The sequence below is a fragment of the Cotesia typhae genome, unplaced genomic scaffold (genome assembly GCF_013202065.1).
Source record: "Cotesia typhae breed Kobodo isofemale line unplaced genomic scaffold, CoteBio_Ctyphae contig_22, whole genome shotgun sequence".
NCBI lineage: Eukaryota > Metazoa > Arthropoda > Insecta > Hymenoptera > Braconidae > Cotesia > Cotesia typhae.
In genome coordinates this window covers 3,195,010-3,216,613 of record NW_027423728.1, presented here as the reverse complement: position 1 = coordinate 3,216,613, position 21,604 = coordinate 3,195,010, and the positions used below count along the sequence as shown (strand labels likewise).

Below are 21,604 nucleotides of genomic sequence, written 5' to 3'. Positions count from 1 at the left end.
CGATTGACACTCAACCAAATATTCGTACATCGACGATAACGTAAGATAACATATAACTGAATCGATCCACTTTATTTCTTGTGTAACGTGTGATATGGCATGAGTGTTGAGAGCTTTTATGACTTCACAAGCAAAGGTTTTTAAAATTTCTTTTTTATGATTAGAATCTGGAATCGCATAGGAGCATAATGAACTGATGGCAGCTTTACTCATACCGACCATCTGACTCAAGGGGTCATTTTCTATCAGATCAATCATGTAGTGCTTATATTCATCCTGATTGTTTGAAAATTTAGTGATACAAGACATTTGTAAATAATCCGTTTTAGTATCTATGTGCTTTATATATTCGATGATACGTTGCCTACTATCAGCAGAAATATTATGAACATCCGGGTTTTCAAGTTGTTGAGGAGAAACTGATGCTGTGATACCCTGAATAGTTGTTTCTGTAGAATTAGAAAAATTTTGATTCGGTTTCTCAGGATTAAGTCGAAGTTCAGATTGAACAGGAAGATGATTTCTCTCTTCTTGCATTACTCCTGCATTACCCCCTAAAGTTTCTTCAGAGCCATTACTGCCAGAATTTTCACCATCAGTTTCTACGTTTTTGTTTTGGGTTTGATTGTGATATATTCCGTAACCAATAATAACTAATGCTACTATCATAAGTATAAATTTTTCAAATCCACTTAATTGCATTTTTATTTATAAATAACTACAAAAGTCCTCGCTTTTGAATTTGATTTTCATGAATTCATATTACAAGAATCTTTCTTACTAAATAAACTCGATAATAAATTGAATAATTTTAATAAATAATTTTGTTTTCATATACGAACTGATACGGCCATATATAACAAGATCAAGCGATTTATGGCTAGAAATGAAAATTGGTCGTATCAGAGAATGTTTTAACGAGTGCACTAAGAAAACAGTTTGTTTGACTCAAATGCGCAGATTTATTTGAAGTCAATCAAACATATATATTTAATGTTAATAAATTTCTTTCATTTAAACATATATTATTTTGAATCATATAATACTTCGTTTTGGTTTGGTTAATTTAATCGACTTATTTATTTCATTTAAATAAAGATTTGTTAACTATTAAATCTAGCTTTAAGTAAATCCGAACAAAAACAGTTTCACTGTAAAAAAATTGCGCCAAGTCCACGTTCATAAAACTCATCTCAATAACGTTTGCACTTTACAAAAAAAATAAGACTCAATATAATAATTGTCATTCTCTACAAAAAAAAGTGAAATACAAAAAAATACCAAGAAACTGTCATAATGTTAAAAAAATTGAAAGAAAATTTGTTGAAAATTTAAAAATTAAAAAAAAATTTTTTTATTACGATACGCTTGGCGCGCGTCATTGAGTACCCCAAATTTTTTCGGAAGAATTTCAACCCGAGAAAAAACGATTTTGCTCGAATTTATGTAATTATGTATAGTTATACATATTCGGGCTGATCAGCTCTAATTACATAATATATGATTTCATACATTCTTATACTTATAAATTTACATTAGTCAAGCATACTCAACTCATTAAAAACACTGCTTACTCGATTAATTATCAGTTTCAGTGAAAAAATCCGTTTTTAAATTTTTAGTGGACATAACTATCAATATGGTGGTGTGGTGAAATCATCTGAAATTATATAAAATTTTTGATTCAATTTTTTTCAGCTCTGTCATTAAGCTTCAATGAAGAAACTTGATATTGCTTAGTTTAATTGTAATTAACACATTTTGATTGGCAATCACACCGCATTTTCTCAATTTAGTCGGCCATATGTTTTCTTTTCTAGAGCACTCAATTGTATCCACTTTGAAGTAGTTTTCATAACCAAACACGAGAGGGCGTTTTAGTAAAATCATAAATGATGTCTGGAAGATTAAAAATTTTAAATAACATACGTATGACATGTCGATTTTACCTAAATTTTGTAAAACTTATTATTAAATAATAATAGTTGATTAATTAAATTCATGCATTTTATAGGTTGACTTAATTATAAATTTTTAATCATTCAAAGGATGTTTATTTATCCTGAAAAAATTTGGGGTACTCAATGACGCGCGCCAAGTACGATAAAAAAATTTTTTTTTAATTTTTAAATTTTCAACAAATTTTCTTTCAATTTTTTTAACATTATGACAGTTTCTTGGTATTTTTTTGTATTTCACTTTTTTTTTGTAGAGAATGACAATTATTATATTGAGTCTTATTTTTTTTGTAAAGTGCAAACGTTATTGAGACGAGTTTTATGAACGTGGACTTGGCGCAATTTTTAGTAGATTTCATAGAAATCTAACTATTGTATTTGTCCTCATGTCGGAATTTTTGAAAAATTTTGCTATATCCTGATTCAGCTCGACGAGCTGAATCAGAAAATACATATGGTTCAAATGTTTATATATGTATGTATTTATATATATATATATATATATATATATATATATATATATATATATATATATATATATATATATATATATATATATATATATATATATATATATCTATAGGATATAACGCGGGCTTGTCAGCACGATACCGTCTACAATTCTTAACGGATCATAATGAAACTCAACATACTTAGTTTATGACTAATTACGAAGGTCGAGTTCAAATTTGAGCCTAATCGGTCGATTAGTTTAGAAATTACAGCATTTTAAAATTTTGAAAATTCGAAAATTGAGTATTTCTGCTATTTCTCCCTCGTGTAACTTTCGAACACATTGAGATATTCGATCCTGGTCAAATGCATCTTAAAGCTGAGAAAATAAGCTTTAATTTACATATTTACGCGTATTTTTAGCCCGAAAAAATGTATCTGTTCTGGGATTATTTCAATGAAATTTTACTCTTGTAGTCGTTTTGGATGTTAAATAACACCCCTTGTCATTCTGCCATACTGATGTTAGTTAGTCAATAATTCGTTCAGTTATTACGCAGATTTCCACATCACCCAAGAGGTACTGTGTAATAAGATGCGTTCCCTTTCTTTAACGTGGCGGGTCCCCTGTAGGCCTTTACCACGTAGAGAGGAGGAAAGGAAGCAAAAATACAGCTCTAAACATAATGAATACTTTCTACATTAAATTTCATCGTAAGGTAGTTGTCGCAGAGAATCGGATTGTCCCAGAAAATTCTAAATTTTTTCTATCATTCTGATGCTGAAAGGTTTATTTTCCACTCTATTTTTAAGGATGAAAAAGTTACATTGCCGCCTGAGTAATGTACGCGTGTATTTTAATGATTGTGAAACAGGAGGGGAACATTAAATTAATTATAAACATAATGATTATGATAATTATTTTATTTTTTTTATACTTCACATGTGAATTTATATAGTTTATGAAATCTACTTCCATTTCGGCTGCCGAATGGCTTTTTTTTTACAGTGAAACTGTTTTTGTTCGGATTTCACATCTTTTTGTAAAGAATGAAAATTTTTGAAACGAGTCTTATTTTTTTTTGTAAAGTGCTAATGTTATTGAGATGAGTTTTATGCACGTGGACGTGGCGCAATTTTTTACAGTGAAACTGTTTTTATTCGGATTTATTAATAACAACAATCATTTTAGTAATAATAATGATAATGATAAACATTATTGCTTTCATTTTTAACATCAATTTATTATTACCGATATTAATACTTTCAGTATTATAATTACTATTATTGTTATTTTTATTATGGTTACCAATATTATTTATTGTTATTATGATATTGTTGTTAGTAAATGACTCAATATATCAAACGCATAGTCATGTTTCGTATTATCAAGAGATTAAGATTATTTGAAACCCGCTCAATTGGATGACAGTGCCACCTACAGGCAATAACCATAAGATCACAGAATGTTCACACTTTTTAATGAGAATTCCCCAGACTGAACTTCTGGTTTATCCGAAGAAAGTATAACTCATACAATGTTTGTGTGTTTAAACTGGTTAACAAATAAAATTTAATTAAAAAAATATGTTTCAAACATAAACATGGAAGGTTGTATGATAATTTGTTCTATAAAACTTTTTGTTTCATAAGATACTTTTACATTTTTAATTTCAAACGTAAACTTTTCCCGCGCAATATTAAAAATTCATAAATAAATGAATTTTTTCAGGCAAAGCTATAATCATATGAAAAGTCGTTCGTTCTTTGATTTTACAGCTCAAATTATGATAAAAAAGATTAAAGTTTTCTTTTCTCATATTAGCTAGTGGTATTAAAAAATTTAAACTGACTAATCCGCGTAAACGCCTCCGGTTTAAATCGATAACTTAAATTATTGATGGAAATTATACATTTCTTATATATACAAAGAGAATTTTGACATTTTCTTAATAAGAAAAAATTTTAATTTAGATTTAATACTGCAATACACATTAATTCAATGAAAATAACAAACAATTATTTTAGTAATAATAATGATAATGATAAATATTATTATTGCTGTCATTTTTAACATCAATTTATTATTACCGATATTATTACTTTTAGTATTATAATTAGTATTATTGTTAAAAAATGTTCCTATGCAGAGATATCTGAATAAAAAATTATAATAGGGACAAAATTTAAGCAGTTATATTCAACGCTGTCTGAACCGAAATAATTCTGATTCATAGAACTAAACAATTTTTTCATATTTTTTCAATTAATTAATATTAGGAAAAAAAGGTATGAACTACTGTTATAATAGAAATTTAAGAAAAAGAAAGAACGTAGAATTTAAAATAAAATTTGCAACCTCAGAAAAACGTCATGCTTACAGTAAACACAGTCGGTAGTCTGACGCTCCGTTTACAACGAAATTTTTGAACGGATCTTGGTGCCAGATTCTACCGAATCTGTGGATTATTATTTTTTTATTTAGTATTATAATTTTAAAAATTTTTGTTTTGTTGTTTGTGCTCATTTACTTAAGTATGTTTTTTAACTTTAAAAGAAGTTAGTAGTAGTTATTTTATTTAATTTCTTGTTAAGTTTAAGATAAGTTAATATATTTTAAGTATTGAGATGTCATATATACATAGAAAAAGAAAATTTCTTGAACTAAGAAAATTGTAAGGAAGACCGAAGTTATTTTGGAGCAAGAAGGAATTTTCTTGGCTTAAAAAAAATTAACTTCATTCAAGAAATTTTCAATCTTCCTTAAGATTTTTTTGATTTAAGAAAATTTACGCTTGACTTAAGACTTTCTTGCTTTCGGTGTACCTCAAGTTTTCAATTTACTTCTTTTGTAAGAAAAATACGTACCCTGTTGAAAACATCCAATAGATTCCAATAAAAAAAAATTATATCGGAATCTATTGTGCTTTTGTCGCAGTAATTCCTGTTACATACCAATACCGATGACAGTGTGGAATAATCCAATGGGAATGGAGAAGTCCTATTGGAGTGTATACGTACGATGATTTCTGATGTGAATATCCAGTTATGCCAATTGGCAAAGTTTTTTTTATGTCTATAAATGGGACTATCCAGATAAAGTCTATTGTGTTTTTACAAATTTCAAGAGGATGATCCTTTTAGAATTTATGATTTACACATCTAGTCTTTATCAGGATTCCCATAATCAAATTAAAATTTTTCTATCGGAACCTATTTGTCAACATTTATTGAATAATTGAATATGACAAGAAGTGTGTTTGGATTTCCAGATTGGGCGTAGCTTGTAATCTAATGAATTTAACAAGGCGATTCTTCTAAAGTTTATAATTCATATGTCTGGCTTTTATCAGGATTTCGACAATTTTTTCTATCAGTAGCTATTTGTAAACACTTATTAAATGGGAAAAGAATTGTGTTTGGATTTCCAGATTGGGCGTAGCTTGTAATCTAATGAATTTAACAAGGCGATTCTTCTAAAGTTTATAATTCATATGTCTGGCTTTTATCAGGATTTCGACAATTTTTTCTATCAGTAGCTATTTGTAAACACTTATTAAATGGGAAAAGAATTGTGTTTGGATTTCCAGATTGGGCGTAGCTTGTAATTTAATGAATTTAATAAGGCGATTCTTTTAAAGTTTACAATTTATATGCTTGGCTTTTATCAGGATTTCGACAATTTTTTTCATCGGTAGCTATCTGTAAACACTTATTGAATGTGATAAAAAGTGTGTTTGGATTTCCAGATTGGGCGTGGCTTGTAATCTAATGAATTTAATGAGACGATCCTTTTAAAGTTGAGAATTTATATGCTTGGCTCTTATCAAGATTTCGAAAATTAAATGATTTTGTAGCAAGTTATACAAAAATTGCTCTAGATTACTCAGACGTCTCTTAGTCTATAATACTCACTTAAATATTCGCTATATACACCGACTAAATACCTTTATCAATACATATATATTCACATTATAATGTGATGGACAAGAAGAAAAAATTACTATCAAAATTTTACACGACTTATGATGCGAAGCATCCACGTAGTCTAATTAATTTGCGCATTATTCGAAAGATAATTTAACGGAGATTAATTCTGTCACTAGTAAAAATCATTTTAAGATAACAGAATCAGAAAAAAATATCAAAATAGTTAAAAGAAAATTCCTATCAATCAAGACAACTTTCCGTTTCAAACACGATAACTTACGTAAAAATTCACGAATTCAATCAGATTTTTTTTTTATTAGCTTGGCATTTACTTAGTGGAGATTACCATTGAAGATTGTCATCTTGTTCAGTGTTGCGGTTTAATGATATTAATGAAAAACTTTATTTAACTTATTTAAGACAACATCTATTACAAAATAGAATAAAAAAGTAACTAGGTTTAGTATTTTTTGATGATCATTTTTCTTATTCTATGGAATCGTCACTAGCAGATTTTGATTCCTCATTAGATGATCCTGAGGAACCTTCTGAAGAGCTCGAGTCTCCTACCGACGATTTTTCCGAGCTGGTTAATTGATTATCGTGGGTATTGTTTGTTGGATTCGTTGTATTGAGTTCAGGATTCATGTCCCCCGAAGCAGCAGCAGGTACATCATTTTTGTCGTGAGTAACATTTTTTTGGCTAGCTTCACTTTCTACAACAAATACATTAAAAAAAAAAAAATATGTAAAATGTACCCGAAAATATTTTGATATCGTTTTCAAAACTGCCCTGTTTAAAAATATTGATAGAAAAGAATTGAAAATGATAAAATTCGAATTTTTTTCAATAACTTCAATTCTTTTGTTTCTATATATAGATATACAGTTTGCATGGAGCGACCGCTTCTCAATTCTTTTCAATCAGTATTTTTAATTAGGGTATAATAAAATGTATCTTAATGAAATTTTTTAAATACTTTTATTATTTTTGTTTGCTTGTCTTGGTGGCCGGAGGAGGTCGGATATTTTCTGTCGAATATACTCCTCATATAAGTCGACTTCGTTCATCAGGGCTTGTCCAGTCATTTTTCGTTCTGTTTTTAAATAATATTCGAAAATATCTAAACAAAAATTTGAAACTTTTAATTTTAATAATGACAAAACGATCAAATTTATTTTTATAACTTCCTGCTAAGAAAAATTGAAAATTTTTTGAAATTCGGGAAGTTATTGGTTTTACCCGGTTTTGCGAAAATCGAGTGTTCATCAGATCTCAACGTTTTGAGGTCCTAGGAAGCTGTTCTGACTATTCCCGCAATGGTGTCCGTGCGGCTGTATGTTTGTATGTTTGTATGTTTGTATGTGTGTGTGTGTGTGTGTGTGTGTGTGTGTGTGTGTGTGTGTGTGTGTGTGTGTGTGTGTGTGTGTGTGTGTGTGTGTGTGTGTGTGTAAACCTCTTATAACTTTTGAACGGTTTGACCGATTGGATCGAGATAGGTTGCAATCCAAAGAGTATCATTGCCATTAAATTTCGTGAAAATTTGAATCGATTCGGTTCGCTAGATTTTGAGAAATCTCAAAATAAAATTTTCAAAAATCGTTTTTTTGAAATAACTTCTAAACGGCTTTACCGATCAATTCCAAAAACTAATTAGCTCTTAAACTTAAAAACCACGTCGATTGCCACCAGTCCCGTCAAAATCGGTTGATTCGTTCGGGAGTTACCGTTGTCGAAAGAAAACCGAAAAATGTGATTGTTCTGAATTTCTTCGAAATTCCTCGTTCGATCAATTTACAATTAAAAATCTTTTTTGAGACTTCAAAAACTGCGTCGAATGCTGCCAACTGCGTAAAAATCGGTTCAATCATTCAAAAGTTATTGGGGTTTGACAATTCAAAAAATAGTGTTTTATTAAACTTATATCAGACTTTTGAGCTTGAAGGGCTCAAAATAACACATACGTTATATTTTTGAGTTCGGAAAGCTCAAAAATATAATAAGTACAATTTAGAGCATTTGAGTATGGAATTAGCGGGAAGTTACAGGGATGGCCTTTAGGGTCAACCGTTTTTCAGATTTTTCTAAGCATAAATACTTCAAAATCAATTGATTCGTTAATAATCAGATTTTATAGAACTGTTTTACTTTTTCATTCAATCAATTTTTTTTTATTGGTGTATCTTCAATAGATAAATGTTTTTTGTTTTTTGTTTACTTCATCAATTACCTCGTATGGCGAGAGCTTTTGTTGGATCGATAGCTGGTCGTGGGATACTCTTAGTTTTGTTTGAACCCTTCCCTTTCACACTATGAGATTTTAAGTACTCGACTCCAAATACAGACACTGCAATATTTTTGACCACCATTGCCAATGATGACCCTGCAGTGTAAATATCGTTGTTGAAGGTCGCTTGTGGCAACCAGATTCCACGCCCCAAGTGGATCTACAACAATAAATTTTATGAAGAATAAACCAATGAGGAATCAGGTCCCATTTTTTTGCAAGTTTCTACTATTGACGTACTTAAATATTATTATAATTGAGAGATAAGAATATCCACTACCGTAATAAATTTAAATGATACTGCTTTCATTACATACATTAATATTTCAACTCAGAGTTTTGAGACAATTAATACAGCTACAATATTAATACAACTTTTATATTTATTACCATGTCATTGTCAACTCGAACGTAGCCGACTGGAGGTGGTCGCCGAATGTCATTGACGTCAATTGGAGCTTTAGATACTTTAGATGTCTCGTTGGCAGCTAAAAAAAAAAAAAAAAAAAAAAAAACGTAAGCCTTAATAGTACTAACCTTTATAATAGCACTAACCTTTCTCCTAGCACATAAGCAATTTGAAATAATCTTCTTGTAATGTACTTTTTTTTTTTTTAATATTACATAATCCTTACCTTTACAGCTGTTTGCTTTTGCTCCTTGTTATCATTAGCCAAAATTCCATCTGAAAACTCCTGATTGTCTTTCGGCATGATCTTGTTTTGCCTCTGATTTAAATTTTCTTTATTTTGATTATTTTCTTTTTCCATACTTTCACTCGATCCTAATTCCATCTCCTATGGCAATATTAAGTTAACAGAATTGGGTCATAATTTGTTATTTATGTATGTAACATGTGTATATATATTTTATTTTTCAATTTTCATTCAGTACTATTAAAAATTTCAATATCTAATACTGATTGACGAGAAAGTAATCTATAAATGGAAGAAAATTGAGTGATGTCATGTGAAAAAATATTATTTTTAACTAAAAATTGTTTTTTCATTTAACATAAAATAGACAGTTTAACATTATAAATCATTTAAGTTAGTATTTATATTAATTGCGGCTTCCATTTTCTATCACAATAATGAATTAATATCATAATACTAAAAATTTATATTATAATTTTCCATAGCAAATAGTTTAATTTGAACTACTTATAATTATTAAACTAGAGTTAGTCTAATAACTAATAAATAATAATAATAATAATAATAATAATAATAATAATAATAATAATAATAATAATAATAATAATAATTTATTACTTATTATGGAAAAATAAAGTAATTTATTAAGTAATAATACTACAAAGCTTATCAGATCTTTTTGAAGACAATTAAAGAGACATAAATTTGGAAAATTATCAAGAGCTAACATTTAGTATATATATATATGACACTAAAACAAAAAGAATTTCTTAACTTTACTTAAATTCCCAAATGATCAGGCAAAAATGAAACATAGGTTTTATTTCCAGTGGAAAAAAATACTACCTTACTTTCTAAATCGTTAGCATTAATAAATACTTCATCACCTTGCATATCAACTACTTCCAAGATATGATTCAATCGAGTTGTGCGAAATTCCGCAAGAGTTGTCACAAGCTCTCGGCCGTATAAATAGCAAGTATTATTAATTACAACAAAGTCATGTATTTGAATTATTTTCTTGGATTTCAACTGAATAACCGTATCATCAGTTTTTTTTGAACGCGTATACTTTATACTACGAAGAATTTTTTTTTTGAGAATGCATCGGCCATAGATCTTGCTACTCTGAACTTCCGGAATGTGAAGATCACAAATTAGGTTATAAATTCTTGCATTAGGTTCATTTGCTTTACCGGTAAGCATTGCACCATTATCTGTTCGTACAAAATTTGTTAACTGTTGTGGAAGAAATAATTTTCTACAATATTCACGACACATTGCTGACTCAGTACCATTATTAATATTGCGCCGAATATGATTTCTTTTTAGGGATGAAGTAACAATTTGTTGAGAAACACCGTAAGCAGCATTAATTTCTTTTTTGTAATAAAAGATTTCATTTTCAAAATGAACGTATTACTGGAGCAGAGTGGTCCACTTTGTCGTACTGATTGCCCTATATGATACATTGAATGTAAATTAAATGTCATTACAGATTTTCCGTAAAACTGTTCACATTCTCCAACAAATTGCAACAAATCTAACTCACATTCTATCAATTTTCTTTCAGTAATATTACCAGATAATAATGTGAATATGCTTGAAACAAATAAGCAATATGAATCGAAACATTCTTTTTTTAAAATTCCAACCAAACAGGGTAAGCTATCAAACAGTAACCATGATTCCCACTCAGACGCTTTCCATTTTGCCATAGTTTTGATAGGCCTTACTAATCTGTGAATTTCATGTGGTCGTTTTATTTGGAGAAATCGGTTATTAATTTCTTTACGATCAGCTGGCGTTAAATAGTATAAAGTTCTCGGAGTTGTCCAAATAGTCCATAACTGCCGCGTAACACCTAATAAAACACCATGCATATAATCTATAGGAAAACTCCATATACAATCTATGTGCTGCAATCGTAATAGCTCAGAGCGACCTTTTACACCATTAATAGGTCGATTTAGTTTCTCTACGTTTTCTACATCATTGACATAATCTTTATGAGTTCTCAAAATAGGATCGTTTTCAGTCATAGGATATCGAACAGCTGAACTATTGTACTCGCCAAGATCGTAGCACCAACTGCAACCGTGATAACCACTGTACTGATATCGGTTTTGCATAACAGGTCTAGCAACTGAATCTACACATATTAAGAGGCAATGGAATTTAAAATTTTTCGTTACATTTGAATTATGCATAGTAATATTAATTCCATCAATCATAAGTTTTTCAGCATTATCGATAAATTTTGATAAATAAATTTTCATCAACTCTGGACCTGGCTCAGTTGAAGATAAAAGCATACCACCAAGAATTATATTTTGCTTTCGTATTTCAGGAGAAAGTTCATTTATACACAACTGTATCGGCCAAAAACTACAATTTGAACTCTTGAAAGGTGGTGCACCGTCTGTGTTGACGTTGTATGTCAATGTTTGTGGAGACAAAAGTTGAACGTCTTTATACAATTGACAGTCGTAAATAGTATGAATTACTCCATCGACTTTATTTTTGTCACGTAAATCCAATGATTGTAATAAATCTTTTTGAATATCTTTGTTATGCAAAAGATTTTCGAGCTGATAATCTAAATCCACAGTAATAAATTGATTTGAACTTTCTGATTTAAGCTTATATTTTCTTTCACAACTAGTACATTCTACAGATTTTTCTTTCATTTTTTTACCGTTATTATGTGAAATTAATACAACGTTGCAATTTGGGCAAAAAAAATGTGTATTTATTTTCGATTTTGGAGGACTATATGTTTTAGCACGTGCATGCTGAGAGGCATTCCACGACATGAATTCCGGGCCAGCTAATATTTTTATAAGTTGTATAAGATCATCTTCATCTCTTTTGGTTAAATTTTTCTGTACCGAATATGCTGTGATCATGAACATAACGTCTGCCACAGTTAATTGTGCTTCAGGAAACATTAATTTACTACCTTGGAAATCATCTGTATTAAATCTTGTTGAATGAAAGTTACGTTGAGAATGAGAATTATTAGATGAGGAGTTAGTGTTACAATGTGATGAACTATCGCTATCACTATCTGACGAAGAATCAGAATCAGTGCTTGAAACAGTACTGTATACATAATTATTGCTGTCATCAGAAAAACCGTCAGAATCATCCAATGAACTTTCAGAATCACTAGTTTCGGTAGATGAGACTTGATCGTTTTCTTCGGGATTTATATTTTTATGAATATTTATGTCGGGTAGCTGTTCATTAATATCTGTCGAATGTTCCAAACTGCTATTATTTCCAGTGGAGGAGAAACATTGATTATGATTTTCTTTCTTATTTATGCAGTGTTCGAAAGATTTTTGGAAGACAAGTCTCCAACGCTCTGTTGTTCGCTTACTTACTCGATTACGCTTATAAGACGGTAATAAATATTGTTTATTCACTCTTCTTTCCTGATTCGACGGCATTGTGCTTTAAGCAAAAATAAAACCACCAGAATGAGTATAATTTCATAAAATAAAATAAATGGATTAGCAATGGACGTGCGTGTGTGTATGTATGTATGTGCAATTCCGTTCTATAAATTTTGCACAATCTCAAATATAAATTTAAATAGTAATATTTTTTCAAATAACTTTTAAACTTATATACCCGATAGTTTTCATCTCAAAGGGCTAGAACTTTCTACTTGTATGTAACAGAAAAATTCGGTGATGATCTGCCGACTTAATCATTTTTCTGAGTTTTATGCATGTATTCATGTTTTTGATTTTTGAGATTGTACAATTAAAAAGAAACTATTTTGATGTTTTCGAATACTTTAAATATGAATCATTTCAAACAGAAATTGGCTCATTGAATTAATAAAAGAAAAAGAGTAATTAATTTAGACGTATGAGATAGCAATTCATAAGATATAAAAAAATTAGCTTTTGATCTTGAAAAGTCCATTGATGTCCGAACAACCTTAACAGTAATTTTAGAAATTTGATTGAAAAATCTCCATCTAATATTCGACTACAATTATGCTTGCAAAACTCTTTTTTTTTTTAATTAAATTGTTTTGGTGTACAAAAGCTCCTCATTAGCGTAAATTTTGTTGAAAATACACTTTTTCATGTTAGACTTGTTACTCTAAGAAGACTGCATTTATCAAAATAATGAATACGATGAGTGATTGTTAAAGCCGGAATTATCAATTAAACAATCGAAGTTTAATGTATCAAATACTGGTGTATTTAAATTTAAGTGATTTGATGACTCCAATTTGAATATAGAATCAACATTTAAAAATAGTCATCAATATCAATATTAATTATTATAAATAAATGAACTTACCAGCAATTGTTGTTGCTTCACAGCAATTTTTTTTTCCAGAACAGATTTCACTTTGTTAGCATCAGTAGTAATGACTTTCTGTAGTGTACTCTCAATATCACTTTCTTCAGTACAAGACTTTTGTAAGTATCCTGGAGGGATGGGATGTCTTTTTCCAGATGATACGATACTATCAAGTTCCTCTTTTGAGTCTGTTAACAAATTTCGATATCGATATAAAATGAAATCTGCAGTAGAATGTACAAAATTCATAAAAATTAATCAAAATATTAGAGAATTCGGATAGAGAACTTTTTGTTTTTATATATTTTTCTAACTGAGGATAAAATAAATCATTGATTACAGAAAATGGAGTCAGTTATATCAATAAATGAGTATGTATTCCCGCTGTGCTAAACAAAGTTGCCGCTTTCCGCCTTCGTCGGACAAAAAAAATATTATACAACCCTTAGGAAGTAAAAGAGAAAACCTCAGATCACATGTTTGTTGACCTCGGCTTCGCCTCGGCCAACAATTTCATGTGATCTGAGGCTTTTTTTATTTTCCTTCCCAAGGGGTGTAATATACTATTTACCGTTGGGAAGCTACATTATCCCCGGGTGACATAGGCTATATTTTATTATGAATAATTTGGAAATTTTTCCTAAATACCCGTGCGAAACCGGGCTGGATCGCTTGTATTTTATACGATAATTGAAAAATTATTCTAGAATTTTAAAGGTTAGTGAAGCACTTTCGTATACTAAAATATTGGAGTAAATAAGCTAATCGATTTGAAATAAATCTAACACTTATGATCACTCGTATTCATACGATTTTAAAGAATAAATTGACCTAAGACAATTTTACATTTTTGTTTTTTCTCAAATATTTGTAAAATGTAATTGTTAATAAATATAATGTAATGTAGTGTAATTATTTTTATTAAATATAGTGCTTTCAATTATATAATATCGATATTATGATTATTAATGTATGATATAAAAATACAACTTACCTTTAATAGCAAGAATCAGCGCTTTTTTGTTACGTCTCCAGAAATTATCTTATAATGTTTAAACTTGTCAAATTTGTCTAATTTGAACTTCCGAATTTGTGACGTTGCAACAACTGCACAATTATTATCCGGAGGAAGGTATTTTACGTACGCGAACATGAGCGATTTAAATCAATCTACAAAAAAACATGTTAAAATTTTGTTTAGTTGAGAAGAGAAAGTACATATGAATCACAAATGATACAGTATTTAGTAAAGTCTTAAGACTTTGGTAATTACCAAAGTAAATGTACTTTATATCTGATCTAGGAATGTAAAATTAACAATATAATTATAATAAATTTAACAACAATTATTGTAGTCGAATATGCGAGTGAAAATCAAGAAAAAGATAGTAAAGATATTGAAATTATTTTCTTGGGAAAAATATTTTATTTACACTTATTTGAATGTGCCACTCTTCAACACATTCTCTACAAAGGTAATCTCTTTCTTTGTTTTTAAATTAATATTTGCAGAGTGGCTCTTAATAATTAACTCATAATCTTTAAGTATGAATGTACTTTTATATAACACAAGAATAGATAACGTGCAAAAAGAATAGTGTCAGAAAATTTTGAATTTGTGTACTCTTACTAAGGATTTCTAAATGCAGCAAATCTTAGAATTCAAGATCCGTTGATCTCTCCAAACGTGAAGTGATTACAATTTAATTACCATTTTTCATACAGGCGGTATACAGGAAGAAAATTGTAAATATTTTTTCTTTTGCTGTAAATGCTGAACAATCAGATCTTCATAAATAAACTAATATTTTATAGATTACTACATTTGTAATTATTGAACAGATATGGAAATTTTTAGTCAAATCGTTTCATAGATATAGTTAATAAAATAATACTGTTAATATAAATGATAACGATTAAGAGGAGTACACAATAATTTATGAGAAAAACAACATTAGCGAGTGAAAAAAAGCGATAAATAAAATTGGGTATCGGAAAACTACCTCAAGTTTCATCTGTTTCAAAATAGTTACATATAAATTTAAAGATATTAAATAAATTTTTGTTGTTACGTTAATATCATTAAAAATTTAGAATTTCAAAAGTGGGACTCATTTATTTTTATTGATCAATTGCGTGGTCCATACAGTTTCCCTTTAGGGTTAATCGATTCGTTAATGTCATAAGGAAATGAAATTTCTTATTTATTTGTAAAAACTGAATAAAAAAATTAGAAAAACGATTGACCCTATAGGCCATCCCTGCAAATGAGCGTGACGCCGCTTAATTATATTGTTTTTTATTACATCTTCAATATTTATTAAAATTATTCAAAAAAATTTGACTTTGTTCCTTGAACATATTAGAATATATTAATAATTTTTCCCAAAACCTTCGAAAATATTAAGTTGCTGAAAAAAAATTTCTTAAAAAAATTTGCGGGGCTTTCCTCATCGCTTGACCAAAGTCGTAAGTACTTTTTATCCGCGGTGCTACTGCCGAAAACACCTCTAGTTTCTTCCTGTCAAACGTGTATGAACTGGCAACACTGTACACTCTAAAAGCATTGTGGCAAATCCCTCCTCACTTGACCAAAGTCGTTAGGTCGCGTTTGTTCACCAGTCTAGAGTTAAGCACTCAAAATTTCTCTTATTGCGTTTTTGAGCTCTTCGAGCTAAAAAATCTGAAAGAAGTTTATTGAAATACTATTCCTTAAATTTTCAAACTGCAATAACTTTTGAATGAAAGAACCGATTTCGACCGGGCTGGCGGCGATCAACGTGGTTTTTGATGTTAGGAGCTGATTAGTTTTTAAAATCGATTGGTAGAGCCGTTTAAAAGTTATTTCAAAAAAACAACATTTGAAAAAAATTTTTGCAGTTTTTTTGATTTCTCAAAATCTACCAGTTCGAATTGTATTCAGAATCTAAGTTTGATCAAGTCCTTTCGAATGACGCCAACCTCAATAAAATCTGTCAAGACGTTCAAAAGTTACGAGAAGTTTACATACGGCCACACACACACACACACGCACACACATACATGCATAGATACACACACAGGCATCATCGCGAAACATTTGGGGAAGTATGCTAGGACCTCAAAACGTTAACATCCGTTGAAAACTCGATTTTCGAAAAAAGGGGTGAAACCAATAACTTCCCAACTTTTGAAAATTTTCAATTTTCTTAGCGGGAAGTTAAAAAAACGATTTTTATAGAAACTTGATATGAATTGAAAAGTTTCTTCGATTAGTTTTTAATAAATACAAGAACATTTTTTTTTTGTTTATGACTTGCATTCATTGTAGAAATTATTTTTAGATATAACGGAATAAAATAGAAAATATAATTTATCTTTTTTGTATTGGAACATTGGTATACGTATTGTTTTGGTTTTTATCGGTGAGAAACGCAAACCATATAAAATTTCATTAAAATCAATAACCGAATAATTTTACTTGTTTCAAAAGTTACTTTCAAAACTAAATTATACATAGAATTCATCACAAGAAATTAAATGCAAATAAAAGTTTTTATCGAACACTGATGCAAATTTAAAAAACCTTGTATGAATCTAGTACTAAACAAAATCAAAATTTTACAAATAGGGTAGAAGTACTGTTTTTGGCCACCTTAGCACCGTTTTTGGCCAGTGAACATTTGATTTAATTCATAACAAAATATAATATTATAACCATATTTTTGTTGAGTTTTAAAAAATTTATATTAAAACAAATTAAGTTTGTAATGGTTTATTAATATAAATTCATTTCTATCGTTTATTTGAATAATGAATAGCCATAAAAGTACAGTGGCCACAAACGATACTTCTACCCTAGTTTGCATGTAAAAAAAAAGTAAGTTTGTAGTTCTAGGGTTACACCAAAAAAAAATTTTTATAAATAATACAATAATAAAATTTTTGGAATTCTTAGCACTTACAATAAAATCGGTATAAAATAAGAAATGGTAATTTTCCAAAAGATAAAAAAGATTGTTACTTAGAAGGAATTTTGAAGCCAGGATAAAGCACATTAAGGACGGATTTTGAAATGATGATAAAAAAATTCCAATCAATATTTAAAAGCAATCTTAAATTGGAAATTGCACCTCTTGAATAAAACTTCATAATAATACAAGAATTAGCATATATCCAATAATTTTGGATTTCCTTAGCTTATTAAATAAGAACAAAAAAAAAATTTTTTTGAAAATTGCACTCATAGTCTTACTAATTTTTTATACATGACGTTTTCAAAAACATTTTTGCAATAATTTTTCCAATAAAAAAATTTGGAAAACGATTGACCTTAAAGGTCATCCCTGAAACTTCCCGCTAATTCCATATCTCAGCGCTTAAAATTGCACTTATAACGTTTTTGAGCTCTTCGAGCACAGAATATAAATTATGTTATTTCGAGCTCTCCGAGCTCATAGAGTTAGCTGTTCTAAGCTTTTGAGCTCTTCGAATTCAAAAATAAATTTTCGTGTCATTCTGAGCTCTCTGAGCTCATAAGTTTGATAGAAGTTTAATAAAACACTAATTAATCATTAAATATTTGAGAATTTCAAAATGCACATGAAATTTGTAAATCTTTTCAATGGAATCCACTGTATTGTAATGGTAGAACAGGAACTTCACATAAAAACCTACTCAATCCTATGTCTTGCAATTGTTTTATTGAGCACGCAATAAGTACTTATTGATGTAAATTTTATGACGAAAATATTTTTGGCGATTTTACTCTTTTACTAGTGAGGATTTAAAATAATCGTGCCGTCATTTATTCATGACTACTTTATGGCATTGAAAAGGATTCTATACGGAACTCCTGTTTCACCATTAGATTCTAGTAAGCTTCGTTACAAAAATAATTTTGAGTCTTAACATAGAACAGGATTCTATATGGACTTTCTGTTTTCCTATTAGATTTTAGTAGACTCTGTTAAAAGAGTAATAAATAATGTCTTTGAGAATTTTTCTTTTTATTTTTAAATAATCAAATATTTTCAATAGTTAATTACACTTACACCGAACTTAAAAATGAGTATACGCAACGTTCATATCCACGTTCATGAAAAATAAAGATAATTTCATTATTTCCTTTAATCTTAAACAAAAAATCTTTTGTTGTAGTGTTGTTTTAATCCGTCTCAACTTTCGAATACAATATGACATTAAAGTTTTAGCAGTCACTTTACCATTTTTTTAACAAACAAGTTTGTTCGAAAAATTTATCTTGAAAAAATTACGTTTCATTTTTTTAAATTTCTAAATGTCGATTTTTTTCTCAATTTTCTTTGCAATAATTTATTTGTTATCTAAATTCTTAAAATTATTAAATGTCTGCTAAATTAATTTTCATTAATAAAATTTTATTGTTTTTTTTTTTTTTATTTTTTTTTATTTTTTGAGCTAGTAAAAACACATTTATTTTTTAAATTATACGCTTAATTTTCAATCATTACGTTTCATCGACTGCATGCTCAATAAAACAATTGCAAGACATAGGATTGAGCAGATTTCTATGTGAAGTTCCTGTTCTACCATTACAATACATTGGATCCCATTGAAAAGATTTACACACTTCTTGTGCATTCTGAAATTTCCGAATATTTAGTAATTAATTAATTATAATGCAAAGTCAGTATAATTAATCATTAAACATTCGGGAATTTCAAAATGCACATGATGTTTGTAGATGATAAATGATAAATTTAAAGATTGACAAAAATTGTACTTACATTTTATGGTAATTCACTCTTTACTAAATTAATACAAGTTTTCCAATAAACGGACTAGACGACACTTGTAAGAATAAAGGCACATTCACTACAACAATAGCTCAACAATAGTCACTTGTACTTGTAACGGCCGGTGAACGACTGACTAAATTTTAGCGGGCAACTTCCAGGTTCTTTGTTCCCCCTTCCCCTCTTTCCCAACCCGTAGCGACCAATTGTTTTAGTGATGCTTATTGGATTCTAATAGTTTAGCTGGAACCCCTCATAGAATCCCTCATCTAACACTTTTTTGTTAACCGCTATTATTAATACTTGAAGAAATTAATCAAAGAAGTTATATATGACAAAGCTACAGTGCAAAATAAATAATAATTTAAAAAAACCTAAAATCACGCATTTTATAAAAAACTGAGCTAAAAAATAGAAAATAAATTGTAATAAATTTAAATTAAAAATTTTATTAAAAATTTTGATGAACATTATAATAATAATAATAGTGTAAATAAGAAAAAAATATATTTTATTATAAAAAGGTTTTTTATGAAAAGCGTGTTTTTTAGTTTTTTTAAATTATTATTTATTTTCTACCTTTAGTTTGGTTTATTTATAAAAGCGTGTTTTTTTGGTTTATTTTTTTTTATAACTTTTATTTGCTTTGCAAATAAATATATTTTAAATCTCTTCTTATAAATGAATAATACTGATTAATATAATTCATAAAATTTCAATGATAACTTTCAAAATGCAAAAACAATCAAATTGATAATTAAAAGCTTGGGATTTTCTGAACGCTGATGAAAGTTAGTTCTCTCTTGGATAAGGTTATGAAATTCTAATGGTAACACAGGAGATACACAGAGAATACCGTTCAATCCGATGTTGTAAAATATTTTTACGTTAGTTATTAATAGTATCTAAAAATGTAAAAAGAAATCATTAAAATCCATAATTCAAATAAGCCTTGTCAATTAGAAAATAAATGAAACCATTTTCAAATTTTGACACAATTTTAATTGACTTATGTAAAAGTTTATCCGAATAATATTACAGAAACAATTTCGGTTTCTAATAAAAATTGCATCAGTGAATTTCAGAATGTACGAACGGTGTGATAAATCATAAAAAAATTAACGTTTTCCAAAAAATACGCAAATTGTTCTCGGCAATTTTTTCAATGGCGCTTACTGGATTTTACTAGTCAAGCAGCAACTTCATAAAGAATCCTTTTTGGTCCAATATTTTGCACTTTTTTAATTAAATAAATATTGTTGATAAATGAAAAAAAATTATTCATGTTCTCCAATTCAAATTGGGATTATAAGTTTTTATTAATTAAACGAAAATTTATATTTTATTAAAATATTGATAGGACTTGAAACTGATCTTCTGAATTCTTCATAGCAAATAAAAAATATTAGAGATCAATTTCATTTTCGATAAAGATCGCATCAATAAATTTCAGAACCCATAAGCAATATGATTATAGTTATTCTAAGATAATAATTTTTCAAACGCAATTACAAGTCGACAATTTTCTGACTGGAATTTACTGGATTATAACAGTGAAGCAGGAGTTCCACATAGAATAACTTCTTCATGTTCATTAGATAAGTCTCATATATAACCATAAATCCCTAATCTTTGGTCATCCGCTTAAAGTACATATTTCTTCACGTAAGAAATTCCAGTTATATTTTATTACAAAGTGACATGGCCATTTCATATAACAACCTATATTTTCTTATAAGTATGATAATTGAATTTATAACTGGATCGACAGATAAATTTCCATAAAAACTCACAATGAGATTGGATTTTAAAAGTATGAATTGTGTTTTTGTCGCAGGAAGTCCTAACTAATTTTTTTACATCCCATAGCATGTGCTAGTCGGTAATCCTTTTAGAATCTCATGAACAAAATTATCTGTTATCGGTTAATCCTTATACATTTCCGAGTTATTGCTTATAAGGAATTACTTGTTGATTTCTACATTCTTATTCATGGTTATTACCGATGAGGAACGATAAATTACCTAATGTTGAATATCCTAATAGGAATCCATTTATTCCTTAACAGGAATGACGGATAAGCTCTTAAGCTTGATGAGGCTACCTATAACGAACATTACAATCTCATAAGTCAATTCCATATTAAATTCATGTGTTTACCAAACGCATTAAAATTTCATTCATTCTCATTCAAAAATAAGTTGTATGTGGATTTCCTTTTACGTTTTGATTGA

General features: G+C 28.8%; 3 protein-coding genes across 3 annotated transcripts; all 3 read right to left on the bottom strand.

Moving 5' to 3' along the window:
* Positions 1 to 5,874: 5,874 nt before the first annotated feature.
* LOC141524355 (BEN domain-containing protein 5-like) lies at positions 5,875 to 9,285 on the bottom strand. The gene is made up of 5 exons (XM_074238181.1): positions 9,265 to 9,285; positions 9,020 to 9,117; positions 8,573 to 8,789; positions 7,322 to 7,465; positions 5,875 to 7,057 (listed from the first exon to the last, which is right to left on the bottom strand). The coding sequence occupies exons 2-5, from the start codon at positions 9,020 to 9,022 to the stop codon at positions 6,828 to 6,830; spliced, it is 594 nt and encodes a 197-aa protein (XP_074094282.1). The 5' UTR covers positions 9,023 to 9,117; positions 9,265 to 9,285; the 3' UTR covers positions 5,875 to 6,827.
* On the bottom strand, positions 9,130 to 10,657 carry LOC141524354 (uncharacterized). The gene is made up of 2 exons (XM_074238180.1): positions 10,132 to 10,657; positions 9,130 to 9,426 (listed from the first exon to the last, which is right to left on the bottom strand). Exons 1-2 carry the CDS (start codon positions 10,564 to 10,566, stop codon positions 9,250 to 9,252), a joined length of 612 nt encoding a protein of 203 aa, XP_074094281.1. The 5' UTR covers positions 10,567 to 10,657; the 3' UTR covers positions 9,130 to 9,249.
* On the bottom strand, positions 10,614 to 19,961 carry LOC141524073 (uncharacterized). Its single transcript, XM_074237724.1, has 4 exons — positions 19,362 to 19,961; positions 14,609 to 14,784; positions 13,612 to 13,802; positions 10,614 to 12,744 (listed from the first exon to the last, which is right to left on the bottom strand). Exon 4 carries the CDS (start codon positions 12,738 to 12,740, stop codon positions 10,614 to 10,616), a length of 2,127 nt encoding a protein of 708 aa, XP_074093825.1. The 5' UTR covers positions 12,741 to 12,744; positions 13,612 to 13,802; positions 14,609 to 14,784; positions 19,362 to 19,961.
* Positions 19,962 to 21,604: the final 1,643 nt, after the last annotated feature.

What these genes read in the sequence shown, in the direction of transcription:
- LOC141524354 (XM_074238180.1), bottom strand. Translation starts at nt 10,566, where the DNA reads ATGTGTCGTGAATATTGTAGAAAATTATTTCTTCCACAACAGTTAACA. An exon ending in CTAACGATTTAGAAAGTAAG is followed by an intron (nt 9,427 to 10,131) that starts GTAGTATTTTTT and finishes ATATTGCCATAG; the next exon opens with GAGATGGAATTAGGATCGAG.
- LOC141524073 (XM_074237724.1), bottom strand. Translation starts at nt 12,740, where the DNA reads ATGCCGTCGAATCAGGAAAGAAGAGTGAATAAACAATATTTATTACCG.
- LOC141524355 (XM_074238181.1), bottom strand. An exon ending in AAAAGCTCTCGCCATACGAG is followed by an intron (nt 7,466 to 8,572) that starts GTAATTGATGAA and finishes ATTTTTGTTTAG; the next exon opens with ATATTTTCGAATATTATTTA. An exon ending in AGCAAACAAAAATAATAAAA is followed by an intron (nt 7,058 to 7,321) that starts GTATTTAAAAAA and finishes TATTTGTTGTAG; the next exon opens with AAAGTGAAGCTAGCCAAAAA.